Source organism: Heliangelus exortis, chromosome 8 (assembly GCF_036169615.1).
Source record: "Heliangelus exortis chromosome 8, bHelExo1.hap1, whole genome shotgun sequence".
NCBI classification, from domain to species: domain Eukaryota; kingdom Metazoa; phylum Chordata; class Aves; order Apodiformes; family Trochilidae; genus Heliangelus; species Heliangelus exortis.
Window position 1 is genome coordinate 9,244,456 of NC_092429.1, and position 18,566 is coordinate 9,263,021.

The 18,566-nt window shown below is 42.0% G+C and overlaps 1 protein-coding gene across 2 annotated transcripts in view; it reads left to right on the plus strand.

Moving 5' to 3' along the window:
* Nucleotides 1–18,566, plus strand: part of PIK3R3 (phosphoinositide-3-kinase regulatory subunit 3) — a 78,974-nt gene that overhangs the window by 45,334 nt on the left and 15,074 nt on the right. Inside the window, exons 1-2 of one of the 2 annotated variants that reach the window (XM_071750248.1) lie at nucleotides 1,281–1,482; nucleotides 16,145–16,256. In XM_071750248.1, coding sequence (XP_071606349.1) covers nucleotides 1,377–1,482; nucleotides 16,145–16,256 — 218 coding nt within the window. In that variant the 5' untranslated portion in view covers nucleotides 1,281–1,376. Of the gene's footprint in view, nucleotides 1–1,280; nucleotides 1,483–16,144; nucleotides 16,257–18,566 lie in introns of those variants that run through there. The other variant, XM_071750247.1, reaches the window with a different exon arrangement.

The following is an 18,566-nucleotide window of genomic DNA, read 5'->3' on the forward strand; positions in this document are numbered from 1 at the left end:
GCTGCCGGGAGCCCTCAGCCAATCCCGGCGCTCGCTGCTCCCTCAGACAAAGACGGCAGCTCTGGCAACTGAGCCGCGCTCCCCCCGCCCCCCGCGCCGGCTCCGCGGCAGTAGCCCCTTGGCGACAGGCCAGCCCAGGGACCTACCAGCTCCCCCGCTCTCCTCAGAGGAGGGGGGAGTCTGTGTGTGTGTGGGGGGGGGGGGGGAGAAGGTCGCTTGGAAAAGGAGGCGAGAGAGACACCCGGTGCGAAGTTAGGAAAGTGGAGAAACCGCTTTGTGTTTTGTGACAAGCTTCCCGACTGCACGTATCGTTCCGGCGTGACGGGGAAACGTTTCCCCCTTTCTGCTTTTTTTTTTTATTTATTTTATTTTTCCGCTCACCCCCTCCTCTGCCCGGTGGAACCGCCCGTTCGCTCGCACCCCTCCCGCCCTTTCCCCCCCCCCCCCTCCGTCCTTCCCGAAGGGGTTAAAAAGCCGGCGCGAGGCCCCGCCCCCAGACCCCTCCCGCGCGGCTCCGGGGAGGCGTGGCCTGGGCCTCGGCAAGAGGCGGTTGGTGACGGTTGGGCCCCTCAGAGCCTCTTAAAATGAAACCGAGCGGGGCCGGCACCGCCGCACAGAGCCCGGGACCGCCACCCGACACCGCAGCAGCACCCGCACCGCCAGCACCCGCCCGGGGCCGCCGCCGCCTCCGTCGAGCCGGGCTGACAGCTGGGCACGGCGGGACTCGCCACGGCGGGCTGCCCGCCCAGCGCTGAGGGGAACGGAACCGAGCGGCCCCCAGCGCCGCCCGCCCCGCTCGGGCTCCGCGCCCGCCGTTATTGTTGCCCGCCGCCCCCTCCTTTCTCCGCCGCCGGCGGAAAAGAATTCATCCAGAGTCCTAAATCTCCCCCTTTTTAACCGCTTCTTCCCACCTCCCGCTTTTGTATGAGGGTTTTGTTTTGCTTTCAGCCCGGTGTTTTACAAATACCCCGAAAATGGCGATTTTTAGAGAGAATTCAGGAAAGTGGCTTTTCTGTGGAAAGGTGTCTTTTTAAACAAAACGAAGCACTCTCTCTCTCTATATATATATATATATATATTCATATATATATATATATGTAACTATCTTGGTCCCTGCAGGGCAGCCACAGAGGTGGTTCGTGTGGTGGGGTTTTTAATTAAGTTAAATTTTGCGATTTTTAAATTTTTAATTTTTTAAACATTTTTTGCTAGAAGTATTATTTTAGAGCGGGATAGATTCTCGTAGGTTCGGGTTTTTTTGTTTGGTTTTTTTTTTTTTGCCTTTCCCTCCCCCCCCAACCCCCTCTCCCCCTCCGCCTTAAAGCGGCGAAAGCCAACCTCTTATTTTATAAACCTGCCGGGACTTGACTGTCGCGATGTACAACACGGTGTGGGATATGGACCGCGATGACACGGACTGGAGGGAAGTGATGATGCCCTATTCCACTGAGCTGATATTTTACATTGAGATGGACCCTCCAGGTAGGCAGTCGGAGCCTCTGTGCTGCCTGCACCCCACGCAGCGGGGTCGGGGCCACTCTTCATTCCTTCCTTCTCCCCCCCCCCCTTCTCCCCTGACCGTCCTCCCTCCTCTTTGCAGACTTTTCCCCTTCGAAAACGAACGGGAATCTGCAGGAGGGGTGTGGAACAAAAAAAAAATTAAAGATCTGTAGTTAAACTTTGTGTAAACTTTTCAGGGATATGAACCTGCTGTCTCCAGGGCAGAAGTATTTTAATATTGGTTTGGTTTGGGGGATTTTTTGGGGGGGGGAATGGGGGGATAACGGCAATTAACGGTGCCTTTTGAGAGGTGGAAGGAGACAGGAGGAGGATTGTTGCTCGTAGACCCTCTCCCGAGTCTCTTTTTTAATAAAAAAAACCCCACCTTTATTGAGAACTGTATATTTGGGCTGTATTCACTTCTAGAGGAGCTTTTTTTATTAGCCTCTTCACCTGTGTGCCTTTATGTGCCTGTAACACTTTGATGGGAGTGATTTACCTACCTCCATTCAGTTCCAGTTAAATCGCTTTTACAGTCTCTGAGACCCTTTTCTTGCCAGCTCTCTTCCAGCATTGACAGATGAGATGTGTGGTGTCACTGGCTTTTGGTAACAGGCTGGGGCGGGGGGATGATACTTGGGAAGAGGCTGGAATCCATCCCTGGAGGCACTGGTACTTTGATAATGCTTAATAACATTGTTCAAAAACGGTTTGGTGCAACTTCTTGGGATTTTTCTCCTATGGATTGCCAGGGCTGGAAATGGAGAAATACATTGTCCCTCGCTTGCTTGAAGCTTTTAGATGGGACAGAAAGTTTCTTTTGTCTGAATAGTGAGGGAGTGCATAGAGGGAGAAGAGTTTGAGTCTTTCTTTGGTAATGAATTAAAGTGAGCATAAATGGGTACTGGTGAAACCGTATCTGTACCTGTAAGAGTCTAACAGCCTGAGAGCAGTAAGGTAATTGAAGGGCCTTTATGTTCTCAGGTCTCTGATCTGTACAGCCAGAAGGTACTGTAAAATATGCACCAAATATCTTAGCCTGCAGAAAAACTGATAGCAAGTAAGTACTTCTAAGTGGTATCTTCTGTGTGGCATGTACTGTTAGACTTTCAAAATGCACTTTTCAGTGTGTTCTTGAGTCATGTCTTGTATCTCCCAAGGGTGGTTTAGTCTCTTTGTTTCAGCACATTGAGCTCTTTTCTTTATTTTTTTCCCCTCCTCTCTGTAGGTATGTGGTGCTTTAATTAAAAGAGGAGGAGGTGATCATCCTGAGATTTTTGGATCTCAAGGACCTGTACTCACTTCCTCTGATAACTCTGACACTGTAACAAATTGGACAGATTTCTCAGACACACAATACTGGCCACGACTCATTAAATTCTTGTGTAGCTGACACCACCTATTTTTAGATGTTACTTCTGAAAGCATAAAGTTCAGACAAATCTGTTTGCTTCTGTGAATTTCAAAGGATACCTTTCTTCTAGATGCTTCTGGTTTTAACTGTTCACGAGGTTAGTTTTTCTATTTTGCTTGTGTGAAGTGAACAAAAACCTGAATTCTATTGTAGGTCACTTAAAACAATTGGTGTGGGGGCTTTCATTTAGAAAAGTAAAGCTCCTTGAATGGCTTAGTGTCAAGGAGCCTGCTGAATGGGGCTGGCCTAACTGAACTGGTCAGAAAACAACTTTCCAATATTTCTGCAAGAATTCAGTCATGCCATCTTACAGAGTCTACATTAAGAAGCAGCACTTCAGTCATTAATAATGCCAATACCTCCATGATTGAAGCTCTGTTGTCAGAGATCAAGGTTCTGCATGGTCCAAACACCAAGACTTAATGTTTCATGCTGATTCTGAAGTGTTCAGTGACTTTATCTTTCATATTTTTAAACTAGAAAAGCCAGAGCTGGAAATCATGCATGGGATGATCCCCGTGTGTACATCCTGATTTCATGGAACTGTGACTTTTAAATTGCAAGGGGTGGGAGGGAGGGAGGGAGGGAGAGAGAGAAAGTGTGGTGGGGATAGTTTGCTTTTTCCTTGTCTAGAGGTGGGGTAGAAAAGTGTTTTCTGGTCTGGGATGATAGGTCATCCCTAAGGAGAGTGTGGAGGAATTTATTTTGGAAGACTTAAGCAACTCGGCATGCCTTGGGATAAAGTCACTGCGTTTGCACCCGGTAACAGCCACAGCTCCATTTGGCCCACTTCCAAGAAAAATTTGTGAAGGTTTTTAGTATAACATTCCCCTGCGCGGTGGCTGGACTTCCTGAGCAGCTGAATGGTGGCAATATGTTTTCTCAGCAGCACACAAACTAACAATATGCAGCGAGAGTCCCCGCTGCCAAAGGAAGCAGCACGGTCTTTTGTTCACAGAACTTGTGTGAAGAGATCCCTGGTTGGTCTTTATGCTGCAGGACCGGGCATCAACTGATACTGGGAGCCAAGCGTCTCCAATCACGCCTGACTGCTCCTGATTACATTTTAGTGCATCTAAACTTCAGGCAGGAGACAAAAGCAAGGTGAACATAATGTCTGGTATCACCCGTAACCTCTAAGTCAAGGGTGGGGATACTGTTTCTTGTTAAGAGCCAGGAGACCTTTAATTTATCTTGGCAGGCTGTCTTAATACTCACCTTAGCGTTGCCCAGTAATAATGCAGAAATAAAATCCTGTGATGGCAGGCAGCCTGCAGCACAGCCATAGCTTCTGTCAGGCCTCGGTGCACCTGCACCAGCTTATCAGTGTGCTTGTGTTTTCTGTCCAGGCTTGTAGGTGTAAATGGATGCTCTGAGCAGCTCCTGAAGAAGGCTTCTGTTAGGAGGTTTGCTCACAAGTTTAAAAATAATAATAAAATTGGTGTCTCTCTTGCACATGAGTTCTCCTGAACTCCATCAGAGTCAGGGTCAGGTGATGGGATTGCTGGGTTTCTGCTGGCTTTTCATCTGTCCCACACAGAAGAGCAGGACAGTTTTCCTTAACAGCACAGTGGAACTAGGGATTCAGTTTTGCCAGCCTTGCAAGGCGTGCCTTGGAGTAGTACCACTCATACACGGGTAGCAGGGTGACTCCTTTTTTTTCCTTCTGCTGCCATGTATAAATTTATAATAAAATGTATCACTGGCCTAAGGTAGATCTGTATGTGGCAAACAACACTAGGTGCTACTAAATAACTTTCAGTGCCTAAAAGCACAACTGGAACCTTGCATATAGCTCCTAAACTTTATAATCAGGATTAATTTAGGTATTGTGGCCACCACAGCATCATATGTTGGTTCTGGCATTAGGAAACTGGCTGTCAGGGTTCACTTCCATGTTTGTTCTTTATGTGGGTCTTGCTGTTTGAGGAGGAATTTATGTTTGAAAAGACAAGTAAAGAGGTAACTGAATTGAATTTAGTTTTCATTGAACAACATTTGTTCAGGTCTGCACAAAGTTGCTACTGCCAGAAGTTGTTTCTGAAAGTAGGATGCTGAATTGACTGCAGAAGTTTCTAGAGTACCTAAAGTGTCACTGCCTATGTATTATCTCATGCTAAATAGTAGGACTAAATAATCTGGGTTATGTTATCAGATGTGTTGATCATAAAATGTGTAATCACTCAAATATATTTAGTCACAGCAAGATGAAAATCAGAGTGTTCCACTGAGCTGTCAGATACAGATGTCAGCAAAGATATTTGGCTCAACTAGAAATTAGAGGTTAGTTTCCTTTGTGTGGGCTATGAAGAAAACTACAAGTGTAAAGTAGGCTTGTTAATGCAGAATGGGCTCTGTCTGTTTATGAGCAGGTAGTAGAATAAGTGTGTGTCCTAAAGCTATATGAAAGCTACCATTGGAAGGCTGTTAGACCCAAATATGACTGGCTATGTTTATGACTTGACCCAACTGTCCTTTTCAAGAACATTACTCTTGCTGGTCTGATGTTACAGCTGAGACTGGCTGTGACAATGCTGGTTGCTACAAAACCTTCTTAATTATTATGGGGGAGGCAGCAATAATCTATAGGCTGCTTAGTTCAGTCTACATTGCAAAGCAGCATTACCATTGTATGATTGAGACAAGTGTTCAAGGGAAAAGTATATTTATTCATTATAGTTTCTATTTTCTTATCATATATAATTTGACAACCCTTGTTTTAGGGGAAGTGATACTATAATTGTAATTTGGAAAACATAGGGTATTTACTCAGAAATCAGCCCTGCTGTATCATTATCAATGTTATGGTGGAAACTGAGTGTGGCTTTTCAGATGGGGTCTGTGGTTTGCAGTAGCCATATGTACATGAACACTGCATTTCCATGCCTGACTAGTTTTCTAGTGGGAGAACAGCTGCAATTTTTAATAGTGTTGTCAGTATTGTCCTTCAACTTATCTGAGCTGGCTTCAGAAGCTTATCAAGGAAAAGTTCTCATCTTAAAATCTTAAAAATAACTAAAGATAGTAATTCTACTAGTGCACATAATCAAGACAGCAGCACTGTAGCAGCAACTCTCTTTGTTGCAAATTTAAGTCTTTCTAAAAGTAATGTTTTCAAAAGAGCAGATGTTGGGGTTTTAAAGTTTCCTTACTACTGCAGGGAAGTTTGTGTAAACCGTTCTGGAGCAGAGTAAGGAATAAGTAAGGCTCAGTCACTTGTATTCTGCATATCCTGGAAAACAGCTTGGAGTCTTGGCCCCTATGAGGACTGTGATGTGAAATGTTTGTATTCTGTTCTTGTTACACCTAGATTTCTTTACTGCCCTTTTCATTTAGTGACTGCTGTAACGAATTTTTCTTTCTGATTGCATTTTCAGGCTTACTTTTGCATTTGGTTTTCATTTTGATGGCTCTAACTCTTAAAGAATATCACTCATCAGCTTTCAATTAAGTACATGAACACAAAAAATAGAATCGTTAATATAAAGTGAAATTATGCTTTGCTTGAGATGGGAGAGCCTACTTTTAAAAGGCTGATATTTTTGTTTATCAGTAGGCTTTCAGATGATATAGAAATAGTTGGGGAGGGAAAGCTCACTGAAGGGAGATGGGTGTTCAGTAAAGCTGTAGGTTTATACAAACTAAAACATGGGAGAACACACAGAGAAGAAACTGGTCTTCATGTGTTTGAAGGCAAAACCCATAGCAAATGCTATTTCTGCAATTGTTGTTCCAAACAATTTTGTGTGTTGCCTACACCTGATAGGAGTCAGTCACTGTGTTGCTTCCTTCCACCTCACCTGTTCAGAAGAAGATGACTCTTGGAGTTTCCTTTGCAGAATAGAGTTTTCTGAAGAAAGAAAGTTGACTCCTGTCTTCACCTTTGCCTGCCTAATAATATCTTATTCCAGAATGAAGCTATTTGGTCTTATCTTTGCTCTGCAGCTTGGGAAAACAGAGACCTAGCTGGTCATACACATCTGTGCCCAGTAATAAAAGCAGTTGGGTGCCTTACATCATCTCATGTTGGTTGTTTAGTGAGTCACTTTTTGGGCAGAGAACTAGAGAGCATAAAGAATACATACATTACAGAAGCATAAACAATACCTTTATCAGCACTCCCTGTATGTTTTAAAGCTTAGACTTTATTATTGTCAAAAAGACTGTTAACTGTGTTGAAACAGGTTGCTGTAAAACTTTGGCCCCATTAAAGCAATAGGTGTGTTATAGCTGGATTTTTGGAAACTTGCTTTTGTAAAGTAGGTTGCTGAGTAATGCTTAAAGAGCACACTCTGCTCATGTACTAAATGCCCCTATGGAAATGAGTCAGATTTTCTTTTTTCTTATGTTTTTTATCTTATTCCTCCTGACAGGTTAAAATCTGCACAACAGCTAAGTAAGCAAGAATTTTCTTTTCCACACATATTGTAAATTACATCGTATGAGTCGGTGCTGGGTCCCCAAAGTGAGTGGATGTTACCTCTTTAGAAGAGATGTTTTTCATAGTCCTTAACCTTTGTTGTGTCCTTCAATTAGCAGAGAAAGATTTTGTAATATATCAGTGAATATATTCATACTTTGAGTTCTTCTAGTTCTTCTGAAGAAACGTGGTTATATACAGGGAGCTTTATAACAATTTATACAGTTCAAATGAAGCAAAGTGCAAGTGATTCCTGTTGCAGCCCTTTCCAAAAAAGACCCCAGCTCCCCTGCTGGACACCAACCAGCTGCCTAGTGAATCCTGATGCCAAAGCATAATGTGCTCTGGAGCTTTCCTGTGGCTGAACAGGATCCAGATCCTTCTCTGGCTCTGAGTCCAGCAGAACACTTGAGATGGCTACCTTCCATCCAGTGCTCTTTGAAAAAGGAGATGAAATACTTCAACTGCTTCAGCCTGTGACTGCTTCCAACATTCACCCAGACTCTCTACCAGTTTTTGTGAACTGGGAAAATGTTATTTTAATGATAGTCCATAGGAATTTTACTTCTAAAATCAAATATCCCTTGAAGCATGGTTGTTTAGGAGAGGCTTGTAAAATATCTTGCTTCTCAGCACAAACCTTTGTGGGTTTGGACAAATAAAAAAACCCATCAAATCCTATGTCCTTGTTCTTTTGCTACAGCATAACTTTAGTTTTGGGTTGGTGTCACACTGGGACTCTTCATGTCAGTTTTCTTCTTCCAAATATAAACCTCTAATTTCCTTCTATTAGCTACTACTTATTCTCTGTTGCCTTTTGCCTCTTCCCCATGGAAGAAAAACATCCACAGGAGCCCTTTTTTCAGGATATTTACCTTCTGCAGCCTAAGTTTCAACCTCCCTAGTCCCCAAAATCTGATGCTGCACATGATCATCTTTGCTTTGGGAGAAATTCTTTCCTTCCTTGCATCCCTCCCCTCAACAAACCCAAACAAAAAATCCCCAAACCAGAGCTGCTGCAGTGAAGCAGGAGAAAAATTGCTGTAATGAGGAACACAACCCACTGTTTGGGTATGGTTTTCTCTGAGTGTGGACAGCAGAGCTTGCATTCCAACACCTGTCCCAGGGAAATGTTTTAAAGGTGAACTGGGGGAGAAAATCCTTGAGAATATTGTGTTATATAAGTTCTGTTTTCTCTTGCAACCCGAATTTGTTCATTGCAATTAAATTTCCCATGTCAGTACTCACACTTTACTGCACTGTATCGTCATCTTGGGGACATCATAGGAATCTAGGTTGTTGGCCCTCCAAGGAACTGCTGTCAAATTAGAAGACTTTGGTGTTTCTAGCTCTTTACTCTGTTTCATCTCCTGTCTCCAGAAGTAGTCTCCTGAAGGATACAAGGAAGTTTGAATCAATGAGATTAATGTTTAAGATCCTTTCCATTTTGAAGGATACAGTCAAGTCTCACTGCATTTTGCCAGAAACAAGTTCAACTGCTGCTGTGAAATGGATTTCATTAAATATTTTGAAGATCATACTGTACTTGAGTAAGGAGATTGAATTAATCTTTTGTTACACCTTGAGATCTCGATGTGAGCAATGGCTGTGTAGCTTGAGCCTGACTTTGACAACTCCATGACTGCTCTGAAGCTCAGCTTCTGCCAAGGGTGCTGCATAGGACTGCATGGGTTAGGACTTCCACCTTGGTGGAACTTCCTTCTAGATCAAGGTCCTTAGAAAGGATGGTGCACGACACAACATACAACACACAACACTTTTCCTCTGGATACTTTTTCTAACTTATTTCTTCTGGAGTGTTAATTTGAAAATGCACCTTTTGATCTTGATGTAGACAGTTCTCTGGTAGCAGTTTACATGGTGTTGAAATATTTCTACCTCGGTGAAGTAGAAAATAGTTTGACATAGCACAAGGACAGGTACAGTATGAGGAACAGCTTTACATACTTCTCTGAAAGGTCTAAGCTAGTGGCAAGCTGAAAGAAAAAGCTTATTAGTGCAAGAGTCACACATTTACAGTTATATTATTATTTTTAGACAGGCTCTTGTGCAGCAAATCTCTCAGTAGTGCCAATTATTTTTGTGAAGTTGTTCTCCTGTGAGGCTTGTACCTGATATCTGGGTGGATGGTTCTTTGAAATATCTAGGGAAAACAGCTCTGGATTGTTTTTGTTTCAAATGGCTTTTTCTTTTGACTTTCATAGGTCTCCAAGCCATAGTATGTCAATGCTCAGGCCTGACTTTGTTTTCCATCTTCTACTATGAAATCTAGTTCTTTATTATAGCTCTATACTTATGCTAAATTTTGCATTTTCCTTACTCTTAACCCAAATCTATCTGCATGTTGACCAAAGTGTTTGTTTTTAGTTGGTATTTGAGGACTCTGCCTGTGGAAGGGTAGAAAACATACTGTGGTATTTCTTCTGTGAAGGCAGATGAGGAATGGCTTTAGGTAATAAGTAAAAGGGAGAATCTATTTGCTCTTTTCAATTTATATCTACTTTTATTGTATAGTCTTCTAGACAGCACATTGGATATTATAAAGTACAATTGTTCTTATCAAACATTCCAGATTTTCATGGACAATAAAAGGTCTGCTCCTGACTTTCATCCAAAGAGTTGGTAAAAGCCTAAGTCTACTGGCTGGGAGATAAAGCTTTTCCTTCCTGAAGGGACCTGAGCATGTGATGCTGGGTAGTAACAGTCTAAGTGATAAAAGATGGCAAAACTTCTAAAGCAGTTTTATTGCTTTAGTATCTAGCTTAGTAGTAGTGTGCTAATTATGCCTGGAAAGTAAAAGAGGGCTTGTCCTTTTCATCCTTCTCATGTCAACCTTAAGAAAGCCCTGTTGTTCATGGAACCTCTGACACTGCTGTAGCTTTGCAGCTGTTATGCTATGGTTGAATTGAAAAATGTTTTTCATCAGGCAGTAAAAATAATTGGGAAGTTGGGTTTTTTTGGTCTTGCAACTCCATGCAAAGACTGGAACAAAGAGAAGATGCTGTGTTACTATAACATACAGAAGTCAAAGATCTCAGTGTCATTTATCTGGCAGCAAGCATCTTCCATTTCAGCCCATGAAATAACAAGCTCGAAAAGTAGCAAGGGACACTTGTGAAATGCCCCAAAGGATTATGAATTTGAGTCAGCATCTTCACACACTGCTGTTGTCCACCATTCTGCAGGTGTCCTAGAGCAGATAATCTTTCAACCTGTGCGGTAGCTGTGGTTGCTTGTGAAGAACAGAGTGCAGCAGAAGTCTGGCAGGCTGTAGGAGGTGAAACAGTGGTTGGGAGGTGTGGGAGAGGACTGGATAGCTGGGGAGTTTTCAAACAAAACAGATCTTTATCAAAAAAGCCAATTAATCAAAACTGAAATATTTCTTAAAGGTGTTGGTTTTTTATGAAAGTTTATAGAAACACAAGCAAAGCTATAATGGGAGTGTTTTCATTGGAAGCCTGCCTGGCTTTCTGCCAATTTTTCTGCTGTTTTCTGTAATGAGATATTGAAATACTTCACTTCTCTGAATGTGTCTTACTCTGGCATCTCGCCTCTTTTGGGGTAGAAGAGTGAAAATGTGAGTGTGCCTGAGGTTCTGTGGCCAGCAATAAGGCTGCAATCGAGTAGCTTCCTTCTCCATCCCTTGAGGAGTTCTCAGTACGTGTTAGTTGCCCTTTGAGGACGGGCAGCTTGGAAGGGCATTGAGGCTCAGTACTTTGCAAGAGGGGTCTTGGCAGGAGAACTGATGAGCTGAGATGTCGAGCTGCCAAGATAATGTACCTGCCAGTGGTGGGGAATGAGCTGCTGTCAGCAGGTACACACGACCCTCCTCTTTGTAGGCTGGAAAATCTTTGCAGAAGCAGAGATTATTGCACATGCAGTACACATTTTCTCTGGAATTATGTGCAAAAAGCACCTTTGTTCAAAGTATGCTGCTTTTCTTAAATGTCTTGAGAGGATCTCACGCAGCATTGACAAGTACAGAACTATTGAGAGTGGGAAAGGTTTTGATGCTTTGCCTTGAAAGTGTTAAAGAAATGGAGGAAAGTGAGAAATTGAGTAAGATTTCAGAGAGTAGTTAAATATAGGGATTCTTATCCTATATAAGCTAGCCTTATCCTAAAAAGCTAGCCTTCATTTTCATTCCAAGTCCTCAGCTGTACTGGCTAGTAAACAAGCTCATGGAAATGCTGAGTTATTTAAAATTGACTTTATCAGAGTACTTGGTAGTTGGAATTGTTTGTAACAGCAAGCATTTAAACCTGCTATGCTTTGAAGTATCTGGCCTGCAGTTCATGGAAAACACTAGAAGAAATGTGTTATGGAGCCATTCTTAGACCAAGTGGCATCTGCCTTGAAACTGCAAATTGGAGTTTAATTAACTGGCAACTTTATCTTGTTGCAAATACTGCAGCCAAGGAAGAAATGGGCAGCTTGTCTGGATGCCATGTGGGATGTAGCACTTGGAGACCCCAAGGCATTCTTCTTTATTCACTGCTCCTGAAGCAGAGCCATTGAAAACCCTCACACACAGGGCTCAGTGGCTCTTTGATCCTGTAAACTTGTGTAGTTTTTGATTCAAAACCTAACTGGGAAAAGCACATAACTCATGGAAGTCACAGTGTACTTCGCTGAAGATAAATTTGGGATTAATATAGCCTACTCTTTTCAAAAAGAAATTTTAAGTTAAAGAAGGAAAAAAAAACCAACAATGATGCTGAATTTCAGTCTCCTGCCAGCTTTCTTGGTTGACTTGGTATTGGAGGTAGTTTGAATTTCAAGAAACCACGTCAGTTAAATCTTGAGTCACCTTTTTAAGAAGCAATTCTACGCAGTCAAGAAAGCATCAGAAAAATTACCTTGGCCAAGCCTAATCAATAGGCTTTTCTCTCTGAGGACCTGTGCTGCAGCTCTGCAGAGCAGCCGGGCTGAAGGTACCTGCTGGAGCCAGCACAGCAGCCTTGGTCGTGATGTCAGCAGCATCCCATCCCAGGGCCCAGAGGCATTGGCTGCCCCTGCCTCCATGCCAGCACTTTCTTATTTCCCACCTTCTAAGTGCCACTGATCTGGGATTGGGATTTAGCTCAAGCTCTGCTGCCTGGGGAAGCTGGAAAGAGGAGTTGCTAAGGAAAGAAAAAACAGAGATGTCCACTCATGTGTGAGGGAGAGCCAGCCTGCTGTCATTGCTGAGGGCTGCACCTGATCTTGGGAATGCTCTCACGAGGGAGTGGAAAGGTCCAGCTGAGATGTTGCCTTTGGGTTTTGGAAAGATCTGTGCCTTGAACCTGTCCTAGTCATGTGGTAGAAGAAGGATGCTTGAGGATCTGATGCAAACAGCAAGTTCTTTATTAGAAGGGATAGATGCATTGTGCTGTTAATCACTTGTGAGTGATGTTCTTCCTCTCCCAGGAAAAAGGAAGCAAGAAACCATCAGGATCGTTCATTCTAATCAGAGCTTGCTTTGAGATAAAGTTTGTGCCTGTGGCTAGATCAGAATTGGACCTAGTGACATGGAAAGAAACACAGCTGCTCTTGAAAGCATTTCTGTTGACTTCAAGCCAGCCTTGTTTTACTTTGCTGGAGGATTTAAGCTCTCTAATTTTCATCAAGTAAGGTATATAAAACTGGTTTTTTAAAAAATTAAATCAAAATCTGTAGACTTTTAAAAGCTCTCTGTAGCTTTTCATAGAAACATCACAGGATTTCTCCTAGCAGGGTGGTTCTACTGTCTAGGTACTAGTGATAGGATGCCTCTTCTAGCAAAGCAATGGCCTGGTGTTAGCAGAGTGGCAGCAGCAGGGTGGATGCTGCTCTGCAACAGCAGACTTGCCACGCTGTTATAAAATACTCCCCTTGTGTCATCGCAGGTTCTGGGCTGCTGGGTTTAAACTACCTTTGTGCTCATGTCTCCATTTGTACAGACTACAGTCAGATCAGGTTTGAGAGGGCAGCTGAGGAACACCAAAATGGATGGGCATGTTAGTCTACAGGGCAAAGCAATATCAAGCACCTGGGCCTGTGTTCAGTACAGGGGAAAATCTATTATGGCTCAAAGTATTGAAAGTAAAGAATTAGATCCATAGCTCTCTGGAAATAGGATCCACCCTTGCAAATACTTTTGTATTTTTAAAATGTGCAAGCTATTAAAAAGCATTTTTCAAAAGCCTATTGTGAAAATGACTGGCTTCCATGAGTCAGGTTTTACAGGAACTGTTCCAAGCCTTATTCTTCTCCCTGGAAGAATTTCCTTCCTATTTTCTCATGCAGAATGAAGTTCTGCAGACAACTGCCTGATAGTGAGAACTGATACCTACCTATTAAGGGAAAGAAGGAAAAACCCCACCTGTAGTAAGGATACTTGGTGTAACTTCCCAAGTGCTCTGTGTCCCTGTGCCAAACTCCCATTCCTTACCTTTCTGTGTTAATTTGCTTTTCAGTGTCCAGTACTTTGAAGTGAGCCCTAACAAAGCTGCTAAATAATTCCACAATATTTAAAGGAAAAAGTCTTAATCTTACGAGGGCTAGAGAAGTATTCAAGTACTCTAGACAATGCTGAAAGCCTCTCCTGGAAAAGCTTCTATTACCAGTGTAAAACAGGCTTTTACACTGTAAAATAACTTGAAGTTTTTGATATGTCCAAGCCTTAACTTGCAAGACCCAATGAAATAATTGCTGATGCTGGTAGAGTTTTCTAAGAATTCTCCAAACTGTGTGTGGTTTTCTGCAAAAAAAACCTCAGGAGTAGATCAGAACATCTACAGGTTTTCTGAACTTGGATTTACTGCCATGTGCAACCACTGAGGAGACTTAGAACCACTGGGTCTGTCCTGGCACTTGCTTGGGGTACATAGGGTAGCACTGTCCAGATGAGGAGAACCCAAAGACAGTTTCAAATTCACAACTTTCAATAGGGAGGATAGAAAAGTATAGGGCACTATAAATATAATTGACACTACAGGGTTATCCTGGATAAATGCTCCTCTGACCCCACAAAAGTAGGATGGGACTGGGAGCTTCAAGCAGAGTAGTTTTAGAATTGTCTTACTCTCAATGGTCCTTTGTACAAATACTTAGGTGCTATACAAACAACTGTTGTAGTTGAGCTAGGAGTAACTGTAGTGTCCTAACCAGGAAGCAACTTCACTGAATCCAAAGGTTTTCACCTTCCTTTTATAGCAAGATCTGTTATTGCCTCACTAGATCTGTGCACACCTGAAAGTTCCTGGCTCACCCCATAAAAAGAACCTGTATGCTGGGGTTTAATGCTCAGTCTCACAGAATGAATGCTGCTATCTGAACCAGGTGTTTGGTCAGCAACCCCAGGGTGCAAATGTCTGGGTCAAGGTTCAGATTTAGTTTAGATTGGCTCGATTAAGCTATCTACTGGTTTGTCTGAGAACAGTGAAGTTACTGTGTCAGATATCCAACACGAAATGGTATTTGGAACTGCAGTCGGAACACTGTTTTCTTTTCTTTAATGTGGGAGGTGTGGCTCAGAGGTGAGCAGAGGGACGGTGCCAAGCAGCACACCTCTCACTCTCAGCAATAAACCATTCCACTCTGAAGCAAGAGATCAAAATATTCTTTCTGCCTTTTTTTTTTTTATTTATTTTTTATTTTATTTTTATTTATTTATTTATTTCTGCTTGTACACTGAGATTGTGTGCATCTGAAAGATGGCTGTTGTCAGCATGTCGGGCCTGCTCACTGATGCTTCTGTAATCTGATGGCTAGGGCACAGGGCTGGGAGCACAGATGTTCAGAGGATGACTTGAAAATGTGCTAGTAGCAAATCAATGTGTGTAACAGCTTTCTTACTCTGAATTCAAATGTAACCTGTCCCTGCAAAACACTGTCTCATGAAATGCCTGAAAAATGCTCAGGTTTGGTGGCAGTGTTCTTGATGAATCATCTACCTTCTGCAAAGCAAGGGAGAGCACTCAAGGCATCTTTCTCAAAGGAAGTAATGTAATGTATTTCTGCTGACAGACAAGTCTCTAGCAATACATAAGCATGCCTGTGGCTGCTGAATTACTCCTGATAGAGGGCTTACATTCAAGACCATGATAAAGTTGTTTGAGCAAAAACTGACCAAACAGAAAGAACTTGAGTGGGTTGGATGTCCTTCCATTGGATAGTCCATTTTGAGAACAGAAGTAAAAGCCTGAGTGCCTTGAATTCAGAATAGGGAAACCCCAGGCAGGTATGCACTAGGCCTACAGATGTGCAGTTCTACCTCATGTTCCCTTTCCCCTTCCTTTATCATGTCATGCCCTATAGTATTCAAAGAGTCATAACTTTTGTCCTAACAGGAGCATAAATGATGAATCTAGTACAAAACATGAACCTTGGGTCTGTAATGCATAGCTGCCCAGCCACCACTTCTCTCACTGGCACTATTTTTGCCTATGAAGCAGAGCCCACCCATCTGCTTGTGCAGGTTGCCATAAGGACTGATGATGCCTGAGCAACTGGAGTTTTCCAAAGTGGTGCATGGTGCTCAGCAGGCTGTGGCTTCCAAACACAATGCACCTTTGTAACTTGTTTGGAGGATTAGGCAGTGATTGCCCTTCTAGTCGAGTCTAAGCCAGTCTTCCCCTTAAAAAAAAAAAAGTGTTTCCTCATATTCTTTCCCTTTTTCCTTCCTGAAGTGTGTATTTGGTTTGAGTACTAGGAAATCTAGGATCACTGTGCAGCTATTGATTTCAAAACTCTTTGAAAATTACAAATTCTGTGTACTTTGGGAGATTTTCCTGTTTACCTTTCTTTAATCTATTCTTCATTTTCAGCTCTTCCTCCAAAGCCCCCCAAACCAATGACTCCAGTCAATACAAATGGAATAAAGGACAATTCCAGTTTCTCTCTGCAGGAAGCAGAGTGGTACTGGGGAGACATTTCAAGGTAAGCAGTATTACTAAAATATATTAATATGTTATTAAAAATAGATTAATCTGGTTAGACTTCAAGAGAAAAGGAACACACCTATTTCAGGCAGCATTTTACAGGAGAAAAATGCTACAGGACTATACTTGGCAAAGTACTTAAATCCAAATATTCCACTGGGTTGAGGACTTCAGTTTAAATTGTTGCTATTCTGGTGCAGATATTGCCAGTCCTGGTGACAGTTATTTTGTATTTTTAATTTTCTTCAGATACACATAATCTGTGTATCTGGAGATACTAAGTGAGAAAATTGTTTAATTCAAGAGACAAGACCTTCTGAATATACATATTCATACAATCCTGCATGCATGAAGCATGCAATTCTGGGATGCATGTAGTTAAGCAAACTTTCAGTAGAAGACTTGCTCAGAATATGAAGAGTTGCTTATTTTTGGTTTCTCTAACTTTGGTTAAAATTGTATCTGTGTTAATTTTTATTACATGGTGGTATAAAAATAGCTCTTACAAATGCATCAGCAGCTACACTGTGCAGATGATATAGACCCATACCAAATAAATTAAGTTTTCCCTCTTGTAGAAACCATTTTCTATGTGCTTGAGAAAATAGATAGTTTGGATCAGGTTCAGAAAATGAAGTGCCAGTTTTTATATACTTAATTGCATAATAGAACTGAAGTGTCCAGTCATCTTTGTCCCTCTTAAGGCACTTCTGAAGAGTCTAGAATTTGGAACTGTAAGGGGAAGCATGAGCTTGCTGGGAGCGTGATCAGGAGTTGCTCAAACTTGTACACATGGTACTTTGAAACACTTTGTCAAAGGCAAGAAGAGTGTGTTTGCCACAGCAGTTCACTGAAGTTCTGAAAAGGGAAATAAAGTTTTGATATCTTTATTGTACCGACCTTATCTTTATAAAGCAAATGTGCATAGATCTTGCTTTTGAAGGGCCTCCACAGTGATACTTTTCTGTTAATTCTAAATCAAAGCAGAGTGGCAAAGCCTGTTCACAAAGCTCACCAGGCAGGGTTTGTTTAAAACTGCTCAATATCAGTATCAGTTTATTGACTGTGGATTTGTTCCTCAATTAACAGTGCATGTGATCACAGGAGCTAATGCAGCACAAATCACATTGAAGTGGCTTTATTAGATTAAAATGTGGTATACATGCATGTAAAGGTGGAATTGTTTGTGACCTTAATTTGACAGCCAGCAGGTATGGACTGCATTGGGCTGTCAGGGCAGGAGCCTTGTTCTTCAGTCAATAACTTGTGTTGAAAATTTTGTCATGAGCTCCAGGTTGCAAAGTGAAGGCTTAAGGCCAAGCCCTTGGATCATATCTGTCCATTCAAAAAGGACAAGGCTCTTTGAGTTAACTTGGTTCAACCTGTAAAATGTTCTGAGAGGAGGAGGTTGATATGCATGTGATATTTAATAGGAATCAGTTTTACTAACAGAAGGGTTTTCTTGTAGCTAAATCTAAACTAAGGCTACTTTGTAGGAATAGTTTTGTTCCTTAGTATTTGAACAAAAACTGCAGTTGATTTTTCTTTTTAAGACTTAAGTAGGCTTCCTACTGCACTTTGGTAATGTTTGAGGCTAGCTGATAAACTTTAGTTTCCAAATGATTGTATTAAAAAGTGCTTAGTGGGTCCAAAAATCTGTGAGGGAGCTGTTATAAAGTGAGATACGTAATCTGGGTGAAATGGTCAAACCCGGTGTGACATTTACCTCTTCAGCTGAAATAATTTTCTTAATGCTTACAGTTATTCACTTGTATTAAAAGCTTTTTTCGATTAAGTTTAAAGACTTGGACTCAGTATCCTTTTGCATCAGTTATAAATAAGGAAAAGTTGCACTGAAGCTAGCAAGTTTGTAGTGGTTTAAAACTACTGTAATTAATATCAGAGTTAAGCCAATAATGAATCTCTTGAGACTAGAACTGTGCTAAACTCTGGGCATCTTGGAGCTATGATGCTAGAGCCCGTGTCTTAAGAGGTCAGGACTGGCTTCTCAAAGGGCACTTGTTTCCAGTGTGGACTTTAAAACCTGAGCAGATTACAGGGAAAGGTTGTGAACTCTGAGACACAGCTGCTACTGTTGCTTAAAAAGGGATTTTCTTCCTAAGTGGCAGTTGACCACAGCTACTATTTTTTAGTATAACTACACAGGTTCAGACTTGGTTTAGATGGCCTAAAATTCTGGAGATCCTGAGTATGAAAGAAGATTTGCCTAATATTTTACAGACTGAACTCCTTACACGTGCTGGTGATACACACAATACACAGGGCTCCAGTGTTGATACCTGTGGCA